Source organism: Myxine glutinosa, chromosome 8 (assembly GCF_964187855.1).
Source record: "Myxine glutinosa chromosome 8, kmMyxGlut1.1, whole genome shotgun sequence".
In the NCBI taxonomy this organism is placed as follows: Eukaryota; Metazoa; Chordata; class Myxini; order Myxiniformes; family Myxinidae; genus Myxine; species Myxine glutinosa.
In genome coordinates, this window is record NC_136268.1 from 139,423,957 (window position 1) to 139,446,477 (window position 22,521).

The 22,521-nt window shown below is 43.3% G+C and overlaps 1 protein-coding gene across 14 annotated transcripts in view; it reads right to left on the reverse strand.

Annotated features, from left to right (window-relative positions):
* TMEM150A (transmembrane protein 150A) overlaps nucleotides 1-22,521 on the reverse strand; it is a 185,359-nt gene that overhangs the window by 62,717 nt on the left and 100,121 nt on the right. For all 14 annotated transcript variants that reach the window (XR_013624402.1, XM_078783765.1, XM_078783770.1 and 11 more), the window contains 3 exons: nucleotides 20,403-20,484; nucleotides 16,051-16,098; nucleotides 14,506-14,595 (listed from right to left, as the gene is read on the reverse strand). Coding sequence is in view for 13 of the 14 variants with exons in the window: in XM_078783765.1 (XP_078639891.1) it covers nucleotides 14,506-14,595; nucleotides 16,051-16,098; nucleotides 20,403-20,484 (220 nt within the window). In the remaining variant the exon portion in view is untranslated. The remainder of the gene's footprint in view (nucleotides 1-14,505; nucleotides 14,596-16,050; nucleotides 16,099-20,402; nucleotides 20,485-22,521) is intronic.

A 22,521-nucleotide genomic window follows, 5' to 3' on the forward strand; every position in this document is an offset into this window, starting at 1 on the left:
TTTAAAAAATTCTATTTTTTCTTTTCCATAAAAACTGTGATTTCTCATATGTGAAGTCAATCTGTTACATAGAATGGAATTTTCCATATTTTGTTATTTTTATGACCGACTGGACAGATGACTGAATTTCACATCTGCAGCAGATGTTCATTGATGAGAACACTAAACATTCCTGCTGGCCATACATTATGTGGCTCGGATCCAATGGCATCTCGTCCTGAATATAAAGTTTGTTTTCAATTCATATCGTGAATCTTGAAGAGCTAAAGGCCAATGTTAACATGATGGCAGGGAACAGATGGATGCTTTACGGACAAATGAGCAAGTTAAGTTAGAGTAGAAACTATTACAGGCTTTGACTAATGTAGATAGGCAATTCCATAGATAAAAGAAATGTGGGTGAAAGGTTGAAATGTAGCTTCAGGTTTCCTCATCTTGGTGGGAAAGCAATGGGTTGTTTGGTTTGTGTCTATATGATCTTGTGGGGCTTATAGATGGGCAGGAGGTAAACGCCCCTGGGGTACGAGACCAGCTTGTAAATTAAATAGGTCACTATGCTGTGAGAAAAGAAGATGGCCCTTGACCTCCTTTTAAGCGATGCTGTTTATCTCTGCAAGGCCTTAGCAACCCAGGAATGCAAGGTGCCTTGCTCACGGAAAGAGCAGTATTCCATTGTGCTTCCCGCAAAACTTTTACATCAGGAAAAGTCGGGAGGTCGAGTAACGTACCACATTAACTTCATGATAATGAATCATCTGATCAAATGTAACCAGTAGCCCTATAAATGTTGTGGTGAACAGTGCAGTTTCAGTCTGCCAGAATGGAGCGAAGGCAAAGGTCCAATGGAATTAATGAGATGAAATAGTGGGTGAAAGGACAGCAGACGCCACAGTCATGAGGACTGTATGGCAATCGCAAAACAAAAGGATAGTTGTTCATCGAATTGGTTAGTTGTTCATTTAATAATTATAACCTTCTTTTTGGCAAATATTTCAAAACTTGAATCGAAGACAAGAAACTGAATTTAAATCCTCACCCACTCCCCTCCCTTGAGTGGTTCCAACCTATCCAAGCTGCCAGTGGCAACATCATAGTGCGAGTTGTGTTGTGTTGCCATGGGAAATCGTCTCTCTTGCTGATTGAGAAGGCCAAAGGCATATCACCGTTTCGTCGAATAGTATTCTGTATGAGAACACTGCCATAAGATGGGATTATTTGATGATCACATAATTCGGGCATTGTTCTTCTCCAAAAAAAACCTCAAATTTCCTTGGGATTGCCTTGACTGATGCATTCGTACAGTATTCGCACAGCTCGATCTGGACTAGCAGGACGAAATATATTTAATACCCTTTAGTATATCGTGAGGTGTTTATTGCATGTAATGGGGTTGTTAACAATTACAAATATAATATTGAAAAGGTTTTTGAATATTTACACGCATGTACAGTGCATTCAGAAAGTATTCAGACCCCTTCACTTTTTTCACATTTTGTTATGTTGCAGCCTTATGGTGAAATCGTTTAAATTCATTTTTTCCCTCATCAATCTACACTCAATACCCCATAATGACAAAGAGAAAACAGGATTTTAGAAAGTGTTGCAAATTTATTAAAAATAAAAAACTGAAATATCACATTCACATAAGTATTCAGACCCTTTGCTATGACACTTGAAATTTAGCTCAGGTGCCTCCCATTTGTCTTGATCATCTTTGAGATGTTTCTACACCTTGATTGGAGTCCACCTGTGGTAAATTCAATTGATTGGACATGATTTGGAAAGGCACACACCTGTCCATATAAGGTCTCACAGCTGACAATGCATATCAGAGCAAAAACCAAGCCATGAGGTCGAAGGAAATGCTGCAGAGCTCAGAGACAGGATTGTGTCGAGGCACAGATCTGGGGAAGCCTACAAAAAAATCTCTGCTGCATTGAAGGTTCACAAGAGTACAGTGGCCTCCATAATTCTTAAATGGGAGAAGTTTGGAACAACCAGGACTCTTCATAGAGCTGGCCGCCTGGGCAAACTGAGCAATCGGGGGAGAAGGGCCTTGGTAAGAGAGGTGACCAAGAACCCGATGGTCACTCTGGCTGAGCTCCAGAGATCCTGTGTGAAGATGGGAGAAACTTCCAGAAGGACAACCATCACTGCAACACTTCACCAATCTGGGCTTCATGGCAGAGTGGCCAGACGGAAGCCTCTCCTCAGTGAAAGACACATGAAAGCCCGCTTGGAGTTTGCAAAAAAGCACCTAAAGGACTCTCAGATTGTGAGAAACAAGATTCTGTGGTCTGATGAAACCAAGATTGAACATGATTAATGTGTTTGAACATGAAAATTGTTTGATGAAAATGTCTGATGGTCTGAAGAAAATGTTCAAATTTCATTGAACATGAAACCAAGATTGAACAAGGCTTCCGTCTGGCCAGAATGAGCTCTTTATTTAACAGTTTGCAAGTATAGTCATGTTTAATGTAAACATGACAGAAGTTAAATAAAACTATTCTTTACATTCTAACAGGTCGCTAAGCAACACCAAGAGTCGAAGTTTGTGTGTCTAAGTTGAAGACGAACGATAAGTGGTGGATCTGGAACTTGTTAACGAAGTAGAAAACAAACAGTAATGGTCATATTATTGCAGCTGCTCCCATATTGCACATCGTTAACAACAGAGCCGATTCAAGTTTTCTGTATATCAAGTTGGCATCTTCCCTTTTTGATGTTGATCCAATTTAGATTAGTAATGATTTATACAATTGGCTGCAAGAGACATATAGCAATTCTGTGTCTGATCTTGGTTCAATTCCTGACTCGACGATAAACCCAGTGCAGTAACAGTCATTTTGCATGCTTCTAATAAATGAAGGCATGGTGCCTTACAGGGTAGACAAAACCATGCTGCAAATAATAAATTAAATTTCCAAAAAAACCTAAATTCTGTCGACGTGCCTAAATTCTTCCCTCGACTCTTCCAAGGAAGCGGGTCCGAACAAGCTTCGTTCGCCCAGCTGAACGTCTCCACCACCTTTTCTCCTCGACATACTCAGGAGTGTTTTATTTCGCCACCAAAGCAACACAATAAAAAAAACCCAGGGAATAAAATTGCTTCTTTCAATGTTTTGGATTCTGTATTTCGATATTGTTTTGGATACAATGTTATCTGTATTGCGACGATTTTCGAACATACAGCCTTGTTCATGTAGCAGAGGCTATCGAACCTGTACGGAAATGCATGCAGAGATGTCCACACGAATCAACAAAACTACTCTCAGTTGAAACAAACCAGTCACACATTAGTGTGACAAGTACTGAAGGAAGATATTGGACTTGTTCCATCATACAGACTTGGCATTTAATATGGAAAAAAAAATTTTTCTTGCCTTGGGTTTACTTTCTTAACTCAGTATATCAATCTGGTGAGTTTCTTTTACACTTTGGTGATTTATTTGTTAAAAGAACCATGTCACTGATTGTCTGTCGCAGCAAGAAGTCAACAACAGGATTATATCACAGGTGGCGTGGCAAAATGTACGGACAGGTGCATTTGATGATTGGCTTCACAGTCGGGCATACAAGGGTTGTTGCGTTCTGTATTAGTGGAAAACAACTGCTGCACATCTCCAAAAGTTATTTCCGCTTCCTCTGGAGATGGTCCGTCAACTCGACAATGCTGTTTGTCATGGAGTGGTGGCTTTACGAAATTATGGCATGAAACAGCGTGCTATTGCTCGGCAGTATGGCATCACTCAAGGTCAGGTGTCAAAGATCCTGAAACGAAATGCTCAGAGGGGTGTCCCTACTCCAATACCGAGGCCAGGACGTCCCCGCAGAACCACAAGGAGGGATGATCGCCAGCTGCACCGGTTAGTCCGCAATGGCCGTACCAAGTCAGCTAATCGGCTTAGGGCTGAGTGGCAGCAACTGACAAATGTGCCTGTATCCAGAAGGCTAGTCAACCAACGACTGGTTCAAGCAGGCTATCGTGCCAGGCGTCCCCTGAGAAAGCCACGCCTTCCGCACTCTCTGACCAGACAACACCGCCAGCGCCAATTGCAGTGGGCCAGAGAGCACCGTCAATGGCAGCCAGGACACTGGAATCACGTGATCTTCAGTGACGAGTCTAGATTTCTGGTCTATCATCAAGATGGCCACGTCCGAGTGCGCAGACAAGTGCATGAAGCCTACAACAAAGATTGTATAGTGCCAAGAGTCCAAGCTGGAGGTGGTGGGGTGACCGTTTGGGCTGCTTTTCATTCAGGGGGCAAAACTGACCTGGTTGTTCTGAATGGAAACCTGAACCAGTTCAAGTACAGGGCCATTCTGGAAGAAACATTGCTTCCATTTGCTCGTGCAGCCTTTCGAGGAAACTTTGTCTTCCAAGATGACAATGCATGGCCTCATCGTGCTCACATGATCCAACACTTTCTTGCTGACCGTGGTGTAGAGCATATGGAGTGGCCTGCCATGTCCCCGGATATGAATCCGATAGAGAACTTGTGGGCAGAATTAACACGTCAAATCGACCCCTTGGACCAGCAGCCGACCTCTGTGCGTGAATTGCAGCATGCTATTGTCACTGTATGGCAAGCAATTCCTGTCCAAACCTTGGCAAATCTCGTGAACAGCATGCCTCAACGTGTACGTGCTCTCCTGAATGCTCGTGGGGGTTACACGAAGTACTGAACTGTAATTTTACTGTCCGTAATCCCAGTCGTAATTTAACTTTTGTTAAAAAAATTTTTGGCTCATGTGCAAAATAAAGTGATACTTCTGGAAAACGTACAGAAGTTGACTTCCGTTTCCGAAAACGTACAGAAGTTGACAGTTGACTTCCGTTGACTTCCGTTGACTTCCGTTTCCGGTCCCTGGAGCAAGGAAACGTCTTGGAGCTCTCTGCACGGCAGCAAAAGTTATAGTATTTTTTCCATTAGTGTTCGTCAATTCCTACTCGTTTTTTTATTGTGCATGTGTTGCAGGGTGTTTTCCAGTTGGTGTTGATTTGCAATTCTTGCAAACTTTTGTATAATTTAATCCTTTTCTGTCCCACCGCGTGCGCGGCCTAGTTTATCTCGGCTTCCCTACCCCCATAGGTGTTCTGTGAATTTAAGTTCTTTCCTTCGCTGTATTGCTTATTTCTTAGATTTTCTCTTCTCCCCCTAACTTCCCCGAACATCGACCACTTGTCTAACGTTTTAAATCTCTTCAAAGTCTCTTCACGTCTCTTCTCGTCTCGGGAAGTCACGTGACGTCACGTCTCTTCAAAGCTGTGCATGCGCGCACGCTTTCGAAGTTAATAAGTAACTGTTCACAATTGTGTTTTTGTCGTAATACCGGCTTTACCACAGGTCGAAACTTTATCTTTCTTTCGGTGTGTATGTAACTGTGTATGTAACTATTTGGTGTGTCTCTAATAGTATTCTTGGTGTTGGTTTTTCATACCTGTGTACAGAATCGTCGGTTTCCTTTCGGCGCTCGCAATTCCTTTCGGTCTCTATTTTTCACGTTCCACGTTCGGTCTCTGTCTTTGTTTTCATCCCAACTCAAAAAATATATATATAAAAAAATAGATATATATATTCCCTTCTCTGTTCTTATCCGTTTCGTTCTTATTTGTTCGTTCGTTCTTTGTTCACGTCGTTAAAAAATGTTCCATCTGTCCCCTGAAGAATGGTATTCTGTCATATTCTATAACACCTTTTTCTTCTTCTTCTATAAAAGGATGCTTTCGACTTGCTCACCAAATCTTTTCATTCCAAAAAAAAAATCCATCTCTTAAAGTGCATCTTTCATTCATTCCCTAAACTCTCCAGAACACCACCCATCCTTCAGCATCCTCAAACGTATTTTTGACTCGAAGGTCGCAAGAATATCATTTTGCAAGAAATGTTCGTTTCCCATTAATCGTACATTTTTCAAAATCCAATCTCACCCCTCCCCTCCAAATCTTCCCCATCACCCATCCCTTTCAAATCTTCCCCCTTGCCCCTCCCCTCCAAATCTTCCCCATCACCCATCCCTTTCAGATCTCCCCCCTTGCCCCTTCCATCCTAAACTCCCCCCACACCCCTCCCCTCTGAGACCCTCCCTCACTCCTACCCTCCTAGACTCCCCTCTCACCCCTCCTCCTCAAAGCGTCCTCCCCGCTTCTTCCCCCTTCCAACTCTCACCTTCAGTTCCCTCAACCTTCTGCCTCACTCTTCCCCCTCCTCAAACAACACCTCACTGCGCCTCACCCAATCACCATCAAACCTTTTGTCCGCCCCATACTTCCCTTTCTCCAAGCTGTTCTGAAATCTCTGACGCACCTTCAACAGCTCTCCCTACCTCTTCCTCCTCTTCCACATCATACCGTACCGCTCCCCCCCCCCCTGTTCTGTATCCGATGCTCCCCCTTCCTCTTCTTTAACAGTATGGACCTCAAACATCCGGGGCCTTCGCTCAAACTTGACTGATCTCTCCATACAGGTTGCTTCTGACAAACCAGACGTGATCTGCTTAACAGAAACTTTCCTCCTTCATGATGTCTCTGATTCCTTGGTATCTCTCCCAGGTTACTCCCTCCTCCGGTATGATAGACCTGAGCCTCGTCCTGGAGGGGGGTTTGCTATCTTTATAAAAAACTCTCTTCCTCACTCGCCCTGCACTGCCCTCTCTCCACCTCACCCCCAGGAATACCTTTGGCTACGGCTTCCCCTTCGCTCCCACCTTTTGTTCATATGTGTGTTGTACCGTCCACCAAACAGTGATGACTCCATCTACATCTCGCTGTCTGATAACATGGACCAACTTCTATCTACCCATCCCAACTCTCTCTTCCTCATATGTGGTGATTTCAATTGTCACCATGCCAGTTGGCTGGGTGTGGGTACCTCTCTCACCAGCCATGGCTCTTCAGCAAAGGACTTCTGTGACTCACTGGGACTGACACAATCTGTCAATTTCCCGACCCGGATCTCAATCAATGGAGCATCTTCTCTTCTGGACTTGGTTATGACTAACTTCCCTGAAAATGTCTGCTGCTCTTCTTCTGCTCCAATCGGCTCATCTGATCATGTGCTTGTTAAAGTCGACATCTCTCTGACCATTCTCAGAGAGCCTCCTCAGCGTCGACGAGTCTGGCATTTCACTCAGGCCAACTGGCATGGTCTTCAAGCAGCCATCAATCATCTGGACTGGTCTCCCATCTCTACCGCCTCTGACATCAACTCATCCTGGGAATTCTTCCAAAGTAAACTGCTCTCTCTCATGCACAGATTTATCCCATCTCGTCTTCAGTTGTCATACCCTTCCTCCCGTCCATGGTACACGGAATCTTGTGGTGAGGCTATTGCCCAGAAACAACTTGCTTTCGTCTCCTGGAAAGCAAATCCAACGGAAGGAAATCTCATTTCCTTTCACAAAGCCCGAAACAAGTGTGTCCACCCTCAGGAGAGCCAGGAAACAATATCTATCCGTTCTCAGGACAGAACTCTCTTATCTGTCTCCCTCTTCCAAATCCTGGTGGCGTCTGGTCAAATCTGTTTCTGGTGTTTGTTCCCCCTCCATCCCCTCCCTCACCTCAAACGGCCACACGGCTGACTCCGCGCGTGAAAAAGCTGAATGCCTCAACTCTGTGTTTGCCTCTAAATCTTGTGTCCCAAACCCATCCCTCTCTGTACCCACCGTACCCAGTCGTACCCAGCTGCTCCTGGACTCTGTGTCCTTTCCTCCTGACAAGGTGGAAAAGTTTCTGTCAACCCTCGACTCTGATTCTGCAACTGGACCTGACGGCATCAGCCCACGGGTCCTAAAATCTTGTTCTTCCGCTCTTTCACTCCCTCTCTCTGTTCTCTTCACACTCTCTTTTGCTCAAGGTCATCTGCCATCTGCTTGGAAATCTGCCAACATCACTGCTTTGCACAAAAAAGGTGCAAAAACAGATCCTAGCAACTACAGACCAATCAGCCTTCTCTCAATTATCAGTAAAGTCATGGAATCCATCATTGCTTCAGATATGAAATCTTTCCTCTTCTCCAATGGCTTGATCTCTGATCATCAATTTGGTTTCAGACCTGGTCACTCTACTCTGGACATGCTGCTTCTGCTTTCTCAGCAATGGATGGAGGTCCTCAATGCCAAACAGGAAATTCGAGCTGTCTCCCTTGACATATCACGTGCCTTCGATACGGTCTGGCACCCCGCCCTGCTCACCAAACTCTCCTCTGTTGGTATCCATGGAAATCTCCACGCATGGCTGGCGGATTTCCTCTCTAGTCGTAGTCAACGTGTGGCGCTGAATGGGTTTCTCTCATCTCCTCTTCCTGTTCAGGCTGGAGTTCCCCAAGGCAGTGTTCTGGGCCCTGTGCTTTTTCTGGTCTTCATCAATGATCTCCCCGACTCTCTTGAAAATCCTCTCTATCTCTTTGCTGATGACTCTACTCTCTGTCGCTCCATTCTTCATCCCTCAGATCGACAGTCTGCAGCCTACTCACTCTCTGCAGACCTGGACAAAATCACAGACTGGGCAAACAAGTGGAACATGTCTTTCAATCCTGACAAATCTCACACTCTTACAATGTCTCTCCGAAAAGACAGACTGGACAACCCTCCCATCTACTTTCTGAATAATCCTCTCCAAGAAGTTCTGTCACTCAAACTTTTGGGTCTCACTATCTGCCATGATCTTTCCTGGGAAAACCACATTTCAAATCTGGCCTCCAAAGCCAGTCGCCGACTGGGCATCCTCCGTCGTGCGAAGTCCTTCCTTGGCACACCTGAGCTCCTCACCATGTACAAGGCTTTCATCCGCAGCTCAATGGAATACTGCTCTCCCCTCTGGGCTGGTGCTCCTGCCTCACACCTAGCTCGTCTTCACGCTGTTGAAAGCAAAGCATTCAGAATCATTGGAATCTCCCGCGATGAAGCTAACTCCAAGGGCCTTTCACTCACACCGCAGGCAGGTTGGTGGTCTTTCCGTCTTCTACCGACTCCTCTCTGGCCTTGCCCCCCCAGCTCTCTCTGGGCTCTGTCCCACAAATATTCCTACAGGTCGCACAAGATCTGCCTGCAACCCTCTTATGGTTAAACTGCCAAAATCAAGACTCTCTGCTCACCTTCGCTCCTTCATTCCTCTTTTCTCCCGCCTCTGGAACAAACTCCCTCACTCTCTTCAATCCCACTACACCCTCCAGGTCTTTAAAACAGCTGTTCACCACCATCTCTTATCTTCCCCCATCCAAAACCTTGATCTTTTCTATCCCCGATAATTTCACCCCAATTCCACTTTTTGAAATACCAACTTCTGACCTAGAAGTCCTTGGTGTCCTTGTGTTTTATACTTCTCCCACCCCCCACCCCCCCACCCCTTCCCACGCCTCCTCCTCCCGAGCCCTCTCCCTCCCACACATCTCCCTGCTCTCAAATGTTGTGTGCTCTCAAGTGTTTGTGTGCTTCCCATTCTCTTGTCTTCCGCTCCCTCTTTTTATATATTTTGTTTGTCTGGTTGATTTGTTTGTGAAGTAAATGTCAGCTCTTTCACGAGCCTCGATTCAGTATACAAAAAAAAAAAAAAAAAAAAAAAAAAGTTTAACAGTACTGTCCATGAATTGAGTTCTATATCAGTTTACATCACTTTCAAGGATCAATTTATTTGTTTCGAAATGTCAAATGTGGTTTTTGTTTCTTTTAAAGGTCACATTAACAAAATCTAGAATAATTTCAACATAATTCCAATGAACTTTTGGTTCTAAGACATCTTGAAAAGTAAGTTCACCCCCACAAAAAAAATATTCCATATTAAATGTCAAGTCTGTAAATTCAGCTTTTCCTGGCACTTAATGAAAATGATCACAGAAGACGGCGTGAATTTTGTAATCGCTTTTCAAAATACACTACTCACAATAAGTTGGGGATATTGGCAGGTTCTTCGGTGTGGTTGATTTTGTGTATTAATTATGTTGAAAAAAGTTGTTGGTCCTAATTCTATGGTTATTAATGAGTGTGAAAAAACACAGCATTCTTGATTTCAATACCCTAACCCTAACCCCTATAAAAACAAAAAAAAACTCACTCCCACAATATCCCTAACTTATTGTGAGTAGTGTAACTGCCAATTTGAAAGATGCAGTTATTCAGATCATCTCAGGAGATTTGCAAGACACCCTTCAGAAAGTGATGTGTAACCTGTTGCTGCATACAAGAAAATGTATAGAACAGAGGGGATGTGGTGGGTAAATCTGGCGTCAAAAAATCCAGCATAATCAACATTATGCACACAGTCTGGGATGTCATCATGATGGTGGGTAAAGCTGCTCTTCAAGTGTGGGCAGCGGCGAAATAAAAAATAAATATAAATAAATAAATCAAATAAATAAATAAATAAATAAATGAACGAATGAATGAAATGAATGAATGATCGTTTTAAGGCCATTTTCCCCGCTAGAGCAGGGGTTAGCCTTGCGGGCCCCATGACAATCATGGTTCCCTGCTTGAGGCAATGTTTTTATGGCCGGATGCCCTTCCTGACGCCAACCCATGGTCACGCTCTTATGATGCGCAGGGATACGGTGTACCTATTCTAAACCGGGGTACACACCGGGATCATTCATCCCAGCAAGCTGGTACTCAATTTGCCAACCTCGGAAGGATGACAGGCCGAGTCAACCCCCCTGGCGTTAATTTAGCGATCGACCGGGATTCAAACCCAGGATCCTAGGATCCCAAGCCTGCACCCTAACCGCTAAACCAACACCAGGATAAAAATAAATAAATAAAATAAAAGGGATGCCCACGTTTTCCACAAGTATTATGATTTTTTTTGTTTTATTTACTTTTTTGTATGCCGTACCCAATGTACGTAAATAAAATATAATATATATATATATATATATATGTGTATATGTGCATACACATATGAGATCAGGCCCCATTACTGTAGTAGGTACCAGGAAGCAAGTGTCACACCAGCTATTGCTGCATGTATCCAGACCAATAGGAAATGGCCGCCACACATCAACTTGTCTTTGGTACACAAAACAGTTCTGGGGGTAGCCAGGAACAATTTAAATTTTAAAAAGTGTCTTCGAGCTAAACACTTCCCAGTAGGTTGTACTGCAGCCATTTCTGGGAAGTGAATTTAATTCTCAATTTCATAGACCATTCACCATTTTATAAACCAGAAACTAGGAATATCCACAGACACGTGTTTTGGGCTTGTTAGCCCTTGTTAGCGTCGAGCAGAAGGTGCTCTCCAGAGTGGTGACGGAGGGAGGAGCATCTGCTGCATACTGAAGAACTCCGGGGAGGACCCTCTGTTCCACGCTGACGAGAACCAAGCCCGAAACGCATGTCCGTGGAGGGCCCCTCTCTAGAGTGGACTGGTCTATAAAAATGAGAATTCTATTTTATCAGTCACATTACAATACTTTGATGGTGAGGACTGTGAAAATTTCACAGACCGTTCACAACAATGTTTTGTGACCAAGATGGACAGCAACAATTATGCTGCCAGGCCTAGAGTGGTGTTATTAACAATATGCAGATATGAGACGTATAATTGGATCAATAACTTATTAGCTCCCGCTAAACCTACTGAAAAATCCATGGATGACATTGTTAGGTTTGTCAACAACCACGACAAACCTATGCCTGGAAAGATGGTACAAGTTCTGTGCACACCAGAAGAATGAAGGGAAATCTACCTCAGACTTTGTGGCAGATTGCGATGTCTCACAGAGCATTATGGCTTTGGAAACTCGCTCGAAGAAATGCTGTGTGATATCTTCATTATCGGAATCAACCACGATGCCATACTTGAACTGCTTGCAGTGGCTAATTATGACGCCGGCCAGAGATTGAACGCCAACAGTGTTATGCAGACCGACGAGAGCCTACATGTAATTCTTAAATCAAAGACTGTGCATCATGAACAGATGCTGAACATAATAGCGAGTACGTACATGCAATACGTGCTGCCAAAGGCCTCAACTGGAGCTGCACCCTTACCCGAGCCTTCCACAGGACCCGCTGAGAGAGCTACAATCTGCTGACGCTGCAGTTGCAGTGGTGGACACCTAGCTCAACAATAAAGAACTGCAATACTTGTGGAAAACATGAGCATCCCTTTTGTCGCTGACCACAATTGAAGAGCAGCTTGACCCACCATCATGATGACAGCCCACCGGATTTGTGGACCTATAGAAGGCCTATGACACTGCCCCGGAAGAGATGATGATAGCGACTCCAAGATGGAAAAGAGTACCGGAAGCAGAAGTTAGGTTGGTAGAAGGGATGTACAAGGGAACAAAGGGAAGAGTTTTGGTTGGTCCTGGGATGTCGGAGGAGTTCAGTGTGAACATTGGTTTGAGGCAGGCAAGTGCTCTCAGCCCACTCATGTTTATCATGGTGATGGAGGTGGTCACAGCAGGAATGTAAACATGAGGGGTGTTCTGGGAAGGATGCTGTATGCAGACTATCTGGCTGTTGTGGCGGAGCATAGGCGGAAGATGCAGGAAATACTGAAGGAGTGGAAGACGATATTTGAGAAACATGGTCTTAAGATGAGTATGGAGAAGACCGAGTTGATGTGGGTTGGGCAGCAGAGAAGATAAATGAATATTAGGTTAGAGGGGGAAGGAGATCATACAGGGAAATAGGTTTGAGTATCTGGGGAACAGTGACAGGGGGTGGTAATTCGGAGTCAGACGTGCGGAGGAGGATCCAGGTGGGTGTGGAGGACGACGCGTGGAGAAGGATGGAGGGAGGGATTGAAAGGGAAGGTTCTGATGTCGTGTGTAATGCCGGCGTATCTTTATGGTCTGGAGACAGTGGCACTGACAGAGAGGAAACAGAGGCTGCAGGTTTGCGAGAACAAATGTGTCAGGAGGATTGTGGGAGTGAAGAGGGTGGATGGGAGGATGATATGATGGATGAACTAAGGCAGGAAATTGGTGTGCAGATGAGCTTGACGGGGAGATTGGTGAAATGCCGGCTGAGATGGGCTGGACACTTCGTGAGGATGGAGGAAGAGAGAATGGCAAAGAGAGCGGATAGGTTGAGGGAGCAAGGTACGAGGAAAAGAGGAAGACCATGGTTGAGATGGGAGGATCGTGTGAAGAGTGACATCAGCAAGGTGGGGGTGGTTGGAGAGTGGAGAGAGTTGGCTGAGGACAGTGGGAAGTGGAGTATCGTGGTCAAGGCAGGGCAGGAGAATGGTGCCGTTGGACCTCATCTATACCATAAGAGAGCCGTTTGTGTGTGTCACCATTTTTCTCAGAGTTGGCTGAACGGATCTTCGTAAAACTTTCAGGGGTTTGTCAGTGAGTGCTGGGGAGTGTTATCGACAATATATAAATATATATATTGGGGAAAAAAAAACAACTACTTTTTGGGGGGATTAAAAAAAAAATCGTTCTATATAGTGCCTAAACCTTTTTGATTAATGACAGTTATATACAAGTACACACACACATAAATAAATACAAAACAATTACCAGACATTTGAACACAGATGATCAAGCAAATTAGATTCAATCAGACAATTCCAGAAGCGGTTGAACTTGGTGGTAAGTCTTCTTCCTGAACGTCATCAAACTGAAATCAGAACCGTGATCATCAACGGCACATTCACCAGCATATATTCAACGAAAAACTGGTGTTGTACTGCCGTTTTTACATTCTTCTTGTGGTAAATACTGTACTGGCGTCACCTTAGAAGTGGAATTAAATGCTTTTGGTTGAATATATGCTGCTGAATGTGCCGTTGATCACATTTCTGAGTTAAGTTTAATGACATTCAGGAAGAAGAATACTTACCACCAACAAAACTGCAAATGTTGTAAATCCCAAGACTCTGCAATAATACACTGAGGTCATAAAGCTGTCTGAAGATATGATGATTTGACATTTGTGATGCATTCCGATTTGGATGCAATTGCTGTTCCATTATATTTGCCCTCATTACAAATATGTTGATGTTTCTTTTTTGCCTGAGCAACACCGGGTACTCCAGCTATAAACGCTTTTATACTTTACTCAGGGTACTCTACAGTAATACAACATTGTGTGGGGGTAACATAGGTTATGTGGCCACGGCCTCATGCGGGGGTGTGGGTGGGCGTGAATTATCCATGTAAATGTGTACGGTGGAGCACCACCTGGTGTTGGTGGCAGAGAGTATTACAATTTCCTATTTTACCTGGGCAACACTGAGGTTAACACACTCTTCACACGGGTAAATTAATTTTGGCAAACAGGACGACTAATTGGTCCGTCGGTGAAGCAACGGGTCGGCTCCGCTCGTAATAAATAATTCCAGTGACTTCAGCTCGTCCCTTATATCGGAAGAAGAATATAGTTTCCCCATAATGTATTCTACTGCCCGATACAGCGCAGTTCCAAAGGCCTTTTAGGAGTGTGATGATGCCCCTCTCCCTCAGGGAGACCAGCAGTTGGAGAATTAAAAACTGAGAAGTGCATGTTAGGGAAAAGGGATAGCAAGCCTATATGAATGTGCTTCCTGACCTTACAAGAGGAATGTCCTGGATTGTACAGCAACTCTTTGGGCCAAACCTCGCATCGGGTTCCACTGCCGGACACGAGATGTTGTACGACCTGGAGGCAAAATGAAATTGCTTAAAGTTTAACTATTCAAACAAGTACAACATATGCCAATGCACTTGTTCAGGAGAAAAAGGTGTTGTGGTATAATACTTGTTTACTCTTCAAAAGTTAAAGAGTAGGCCTTAGTGCGCTAATATATTGGTCAAATTCCCTGCCTGCTGATTAAAATTAAAGTTGATCACAAAAAAAGCAAAAATCGAGTTAGTTAATAGGAAAACCAAATTGGGTAAATTAGCTTTAAAAAAAAAGATGGAGAATACTGCATGAAGGAGTTTGTAAGCAGTCGATTTGCAGGGAAAACCTTGTGCTTTGTGGAATTTAGCTTTAAAACAGCTTTAAAACAGCTGTTCACCACCATCTCTTATCTTCCCCCATCCAAAACCTTGATCTTTTCTACCCCCGCTAATTCACCCCAGATCCACCTTGTTTGAAATTCCAACTTCTTTCCTGGAAGTCCTGGCAGTGTCCATATGTTTTATACCTCTCCCACCGCCCCCTTCCCATGCCCCCCCCCCAAAGCCCTCGCCCTCTCTCAGATCTCTCGATGTCTCCATGTCTCTCGGTCCCTGCTCTCAAATGTTGTGTTTGTGTCCTTCCCCCTCTCTCCCCATCTTGTCTAACCCTCCCGATGTTATATGTTTTATGTGTCGGTTTGTCTTTCTGTGTGATTAATGTTCGCTCTTTCACGAGCCTCGATCTTGTATACAAAAAAAAAAAAAAAAAAAAAAAATTGGAGAAGGCCTTCCTTGCCAATTGGTACATGTGCCAAGAGTGAGCGACATTGCTTCAAATGTGAAGAGCATTGTATAGTTCTTGCACATCAGGATACCACAGCAAAGCAAAGGAGGGCAGGTTTTAACAAGACCAAATGTGCAGTGAAATCAACAGTTCCTTCTGTGGAACGAACAACGTTGCTTTTTATTGAAATAATTTCTGCAGAAAAGTATCTTGCACAGACATCATGTAATCGCAGCCCAACGCAAGAAAAAGAGTCCTCCCATCCAGGTCAATGTTGTAGATCTTATTGGAATTTGGACCAGGAAAAGTTTTTTTTTGTTGTTTTTTTTAAACATTTATGGCCCTTACCAGATGTTCTTCTTCATTCACCGAATCAACAATTCATGGAAAACAATTTTTTTTCACTTTAACATAGACAAAGACAAAAGGCAGTCTACAAGAGGCAATTCAAATCATGAAACATTCTACAAAGACAAAGTAAACTGGTGAGTTGGGGAGAGGGGGAAGGATAGGAAAAATCAAAGAATGGAGGCATTAGAGAAAGCAAAACAAAAGGAAATGGGGATCAAGAAAGGCTAGGAGGAGGGATGCAGGGGGTCGGTTTTGAAAAATGCAACAGGGAAAAGGAAGGTGACAATTATTCAGAGACGCAATACTCGAACTGAGAACCGCACGAGAGGAGACGGCCAGAAAAGTAAAAATCCATACCAGTTGTTGAGTGGGCAAACGTGCTGATAATAAACTGCCATGCCATATCTGGGAACGTGGTTAAAAATTGGGGGTGGGGGGGGGGGGGGGGAGAAAGTAACAAACATTAGCAACAATTAAATGCCTACAATGGTGACTCAATCATGTCCAAAATGGGGAAAAGCAAATTGCCTCTAAAATGGCAGCAATATCACAATTGATGAGCCTTTTGTCGACCAGCTTTGATCCCCCAGGATACTGAACTCCATTATAAATTTATTTTAATGGTGATACACATACAGCACATTATATTGTGAAACATCTCTTTAAAAGGACATCAATATCTACTGCCATGGCTGAACTTCTTGATTACCTCCATCACCTTAGGGGGAGGTTATGTTTTCACCCCCGTCTGGTTGTTTGTTTGTTTGTTTGCCTGGCTGTCTGCCTATTTGTCTACCTGCCTGTAAGCAGGATATCTCCAAACGTTATGGATGGATTCGTATAAAAATTAGTGGACATGTTGGTGTGTGACAAGCACGAATTGATTCGATTTTGGTGAAGATCCAGATCCAGATATGAGAATTTTCAAGTGATTCTTCACCATAGATAGACGAGACCAAAAACAGAATGTAGCACTATCTCAAAAGGTTGTGGACGGATTCGGATGAAACTTGGTGGATATATTGGGTGTGCGACAAGACCGAATGGATTCGATTTTGGTGAATATCTGAATATGGATTCAGATATGAAAATTATTTAATTTTTAAAGTGATTCTTCACCATTGAGAGATTGGGCGAAAAGCGATATATAACATGATATTTAAAAAAGTTATGGACGAGTTATGACGAAACAAGGTGGATGAGTTGGTTAGGTGACAAGAACAATCCGATTAGATTTTGGTACAGGTCCGAATCCAGATCCGGCCCATCATTGGGATACAAAACAAACGGTTCAGCCTGGCGGAGGTATGCACTCTAGTGAGTGCCCTTCTAGTTAGGGTTGTTTCTACAATCAGTGCCTCCAATTTTTAATGGTACCCCAGAATTTCTTAGACACCCTATGAGTACTAAACCATCATTTGTTAAAAATAAAAAAATAATTTGTCAATTTCCGAGCAGTGCCAATTTCCGAGCAGCGCCAATTTCCGAGCTGGCTGGGACTTTCGGAATGAAATTTTGCATTAATAATGTGAATAGTATGCGGGGTTGAATTATTTTTGACCTTGACCTAATTTAAGGTTAAGACGTAATTATTGACATTTTAGCTCTTTTCACCATAACTCAACTAATGGTTGTCCAATCAGAACAAAATTGCCCTCTGTAGATAGCCTAGACTCCAGAGCATGGTGCATTTATGCTTTATTTACATCATAACCGATCGGTTAAAGGTCAAGGTCTTACACCCCCAAGGAGTACTAAACCAACATTTAAGTTTTCCTCCTTTTCTGCCAATGTACACGGACTATAGGAATGAAATTTTGCATTAATAATGTGCATATAAAGTATGCAGAGTTGACTTCATTTTATTTGACCTTGACCGAATTTTAAGGTCATGGACTAATTGTAGGCATTGTAACATTTTTCACCATAACTCGCCTAACGTTTGTCTGACCCGAACAAAATTAATGTCTAGATAGCCTTTGAGTGATGCATTTACGCTTCATTTTCCATCATACCCTTCCGGGTTTAAAATCAAGGTTAAATGGCAGTCTTTTTATGGATTGGTGCATTATTCCCTTTTTTTAAAGGTTAAAGGTCATCATTCCCTGTTTTTTTTTTTAACCAAAAAAGTGTTTTTTGGCATCGCTCAATTTTGCCAATGCCGAATCTCAAAGAACGTTGGCCTTCCAATATGTTCTTGCATAATAATAGTGGGCCTGCATTGATGGTGTGCACCTGATATTTGACTTGTGTCCTTTAGCAAAAAAAACCTTTTTGATAATAACTTGAACAATTTTCCTCTGTATTTCATGATGTTGAACTTTATGGATAGATTGCGGATGACACATTTTCTTAATATACACGCTATTCCTAAATGGTTAAGGTCAAGGTCATATGGTAGCCCGAACTAAATATGACATCCTTGGATCGTGGGCAAAGGGTAAGTTGCGGGAAACGACAAGGGTAAGCTGGGTGAAGCTTACTCATGGTGATCGCTTTGTGATCCCTGATATCTTTTGTTTTGTTCTCCAGTAACCAATACCGATATGAAAGTGACAAACATTCGATTTTGAATAGCGTTATGTCCCATGACTCCACTGCAGTCTTACGCTGCTAACAAATCCATTGAAGAGGTGCTAAGACCAAATACCAAACATTGATAAATTATTCAAAATGTTATTTATTTATGTCCACAAATAGAGGCATTTTGATATCTTACCATCGCCCCTGCACCCCCTATTATTTGGCTATCCCCCTTCTGTCCACCACAATCCCTTCCCCATTTTGTCCATACTCTCATACAGAATAAACAAAAGAAAACTAGCCATGCCAACTTCATCCATATTACCAGAGAATACACGACGTTTGCTCAAAAAAATACTTTGAAAGCTCAAAAATTGCAGCATTTACCCTTAAACTCGATTCGAGAGTTTTTTTGTTTTTTTGTTTGTTTTTAAACAGAGGGCGCAGCACGATATCAGACGTATACTCGCCATAGAGCAGTCTAGTCTCTGTTCAACCTCTCCAACAGGAGCGAAGCTAATTATTTTAAAAATGCTCTGCTGCTGCAGTGCTGGTGGAGGTCACTATCTCCAAGCATGACGTCCTCGATGGGGACAAAGCAGACTGTCCTGGCCAACCACAGAAATCAAACTTTCCTTTTGTCTCTGGCAGGAAAGGGTTAGTATCAATCCTACTGGTCTTTTGGAAAGAATAGGACACTGTGGCAATACACTGGTTTAACTCTCTTCCCTGAAGATTTTAAGTTTGATCAATAATGGGGTTTATAAAGAAAAGATTAACAAATTTATAAAGTCAACAGGGTTGTGGATGAAGCACAGGCGTGATGGACCATGTGACCTCCTCTTGCGTCCAATCTTCCTTGAACAGGTAGATCAAAATGATTTCCAACTGCATGTACAAATTGTGGGCAACTTCTCCAGTCTGGAATTCTGGCAAAAATATATGAACAAATGTTTGTTTTATTTAACAAACAAAACATTTATTTAACCACTCCAACAATAACCACTCTGCTCATTCGAAACATTATAGACCAAGGAGTCACAAACAGGAAAATGAATTCATACATGACTTAACTATCTGTGCTCTGTCTGCCAAATATTCCTGCAGGACCTACAAGATCTGCCAGCAACCCTCTTATGGTGAAACTGCCAAAATAAACTCTCCCCTCACCTTCACTACTTCACTCCTTCATTCCTCTTTTTTCCCCACCTCTGGAACAAACTCCCACACTTTCTTCAATCCCACTCCTCCCTCCAGGTTTTTAAAACAGCTGGTCGTCACAATCTCTTATCTTCCCCCATCCATAACCTTCATCTTTTCTACCCCCGTTTAATCCACCACAAATCCACCTTCAAATTCCGATTTCCTGAAAGTCCTTGTAGTGTCCATCTTGTTTATCCCGTGTACCCTGCCCCTGCCCCAGCCCTCTCCCTTCCACAGATCTCCTGATGTCCCTGTTCTCTACTGTTGTTGAACTTCCCCCTCTCTCCCACCTAATCACCCACTCCCTTTATTATATGTTATGTGTGTTAGCTCTTTCACGAGCCTTTACGAAGTATAGAAAAAAAAAAAACGAAGTCGATGGAGTACCATTGCAAATCCCAATGCTTCCCACCTAAAGCAAAGTTGAAAGATTGCAAAAAGTTCCACCAGGAATATAACCCATATCAAATTTTAGAGTTGAAATATTTTTGTGCGTTTCACCCCTGTGCCCCTCAAGTGCCCGCTCCATGGGGGATGAACTGGGGATCAAATCCAAAAAACACATTACATATTTCATGCATCCCCCAATGTTTATTGGACAAACAAAGTTTCATTTAAAAAGTGCCCATAGTTGCATGTCTTGGTATTTGACCTTTTGACCCTACCCAAGGGGGGCAGGGCCAAAAATGATACTGCTCTCACACCTTAACAAGTGGTAATCAAACGACCAAGGTTAGTGAATTTCTGAACAACCGTATGAGATAGATAGCGTGACGGACGGACGGACAGACGGACAGAGACAGACAGACTACACTATCCCCCCCGTTTTATTTTCAAAAAGCATTGGGAGAATGAAAAACTGCATTTGTTAAGTTGGAATGACTGAAAATAATCAAATAAAATTGATATGAGCATGTCCTAACAATTTTAAGAAAGGGTACTTAAGTGGAGAAGAAGCAGCACAGCATGAGCAATATACTTACGCAATCCAGATACCAATGATAGCGAAGACAGGAAAGCATATTGGCAGCAGAACCCAGGATAACATCTGGATTTCTGACTCTCCTATTTTGCCAAAGGGACAAAAGAAAAAGTGGATGTCAATGGCGAACGTCACAAAGAAGCGATTTCAATCCTAGTTACCTCCAGCATCAAAGGTGCATGGAGGTTATATTTTCACACCTGTCTATGTATTTGTGAGCAGGATATATCAATAAGTTAAGAACCGATTCGGACGAAATTTGGTGGATAGGTTTGGTGTGCGACACGGACAAATCGATTTGATTTTGGTGAAGATCAGGATGCGATAATTATTTAATTTTTCAAGTGATGCTTCACCATTGACAGGTGGGGCCAAAACGGTATATTGCACGATATCTCAAACGGTTGCGGACTGATTATGACAAAACTTGGTGGATCAGTTGGTTAGGTGACAAAAACAAGCAGAAGTCCTTCCTTGGCACACCTGAGCTCCTCACCACATACAAGGCTTTCATCCACAGCTCTATGGAATACTGCTCTCCCCTCTGGTCTGGTGCTCCTGCCTCACACCTAGCCCGTCTTCACGCTGTTGAAACCAAAGCGTTCAGAATCATTGGAATCTCCCGCGATGAAGCTAACTCCAAGGGCCTTTCACTCACTCACCGCAGGCAGGTTGGTGGTCTTTCCGTCTTCTACCGACTCCTCTCTGGCCTTGCCCCCCCAGCCCTCTCTGGGCTCTGTCCCCCAAATATTCCTACAGGTCGCACAAGATCTGCCTGCAACCCTCTTATGGTTAAACTGCCAAAATCAAGACTTTCTGCTCACCTTCACTCCTTCATTCCTCTTTTCTCCCGCCTCTGGAACAAACTCGCTCACTCTCTTCAATCCCACTCCACCCTCCAGGTCTTTAAAACAGCTGTTCACCACCATCTCTTATCCTCCCCCATCCAAAACCTTGATCTTTTCTACCCCCGCTAATTTCGGTCCTCTTGTGTTTTATACCTCTCCCCCCCCCCCCCCCCTCCCCTTCCCATGCCTCCTGCCCCCAAGCCCTCTCCCTCCCACACTTCTCCCTGCTCTCAAATGTTGTGGTTGTGTGCTTCCCCTTCTCTCCCCATCTTGTCTTCCGCTCCCTCTTTTTGTATATTTTGTTTGTTTGGTTGATTTGTTTGTGAAATAAATGTTAGCTCTTTCACGAGCCTCGATTCAGTATACAAAAAAAATATATAAAAAAATAAATAAAAAAAGATCGATTTTGCTTGATGCCCGCATTCAGATCCTGGTCTATCCGTGGGGTACAAAACGTAAACAGTACAGCCTGGCAAAGGTATATGTGCTCTACCGAGTGCTGTGCAAGTTAACAGTGCTGTTCAAAATCAAAATATTGACCGAGAATCCTAAACTGTTGTGTGTTAACAAGTTCATGTTTATTTTCTGCAACACCTTTGCAAAGTAAAGCTCTTTTCATCATTGGCCTGCTGCACTGCTCATAGTAACGAGGTAATTAGTGAATGATCCTTATAGAACTTTCAATGATATTCTCCATTGCAACACCATGGCCGATGCAATATATCACCTTGCTATTCCACATATCATATACAACACAACCCTTAGGTTCACACATCCTTTTTGTGATTCCATACACAAGTTAAAAAAGCATCCGGGTGAAGCTTAAACATTTGTAATCACCTGAAGAAGGCACAAATGGAGCAGATGTTATGGACACGTCAAACAATAGGCTGAACCACATTTTGAGGCCACTTTTTCCCGCAGAGCAGGGTTTGGCCTTTTTCGGGCACTGTAGTCCCCTTTTTGAAGCAATGTTTTATGGCCGGATGCCCTTCCTGCCGCCAACCCTGTTAGTCGCCTCTTGCGACACAGGGAATTACCAGTGAACTGGTACTCAATTTGCCGACCTCAGAAGGATGACAGGCTGAGTCAACCCCCCTGGCGTTAATTCAGCGATCGACCGGGATTCGAACCCAGGATCCTAGGATCCCAAGCCGGTACCTTAACCGCTAAGCCAAAACCAGGCAACACATCAAACAATAGGCTAATGAGCAAATTTTGAGAATGAAGCATTTTGCCATTTTTGCACCAAAAGTGATTCCGAGTCAAATC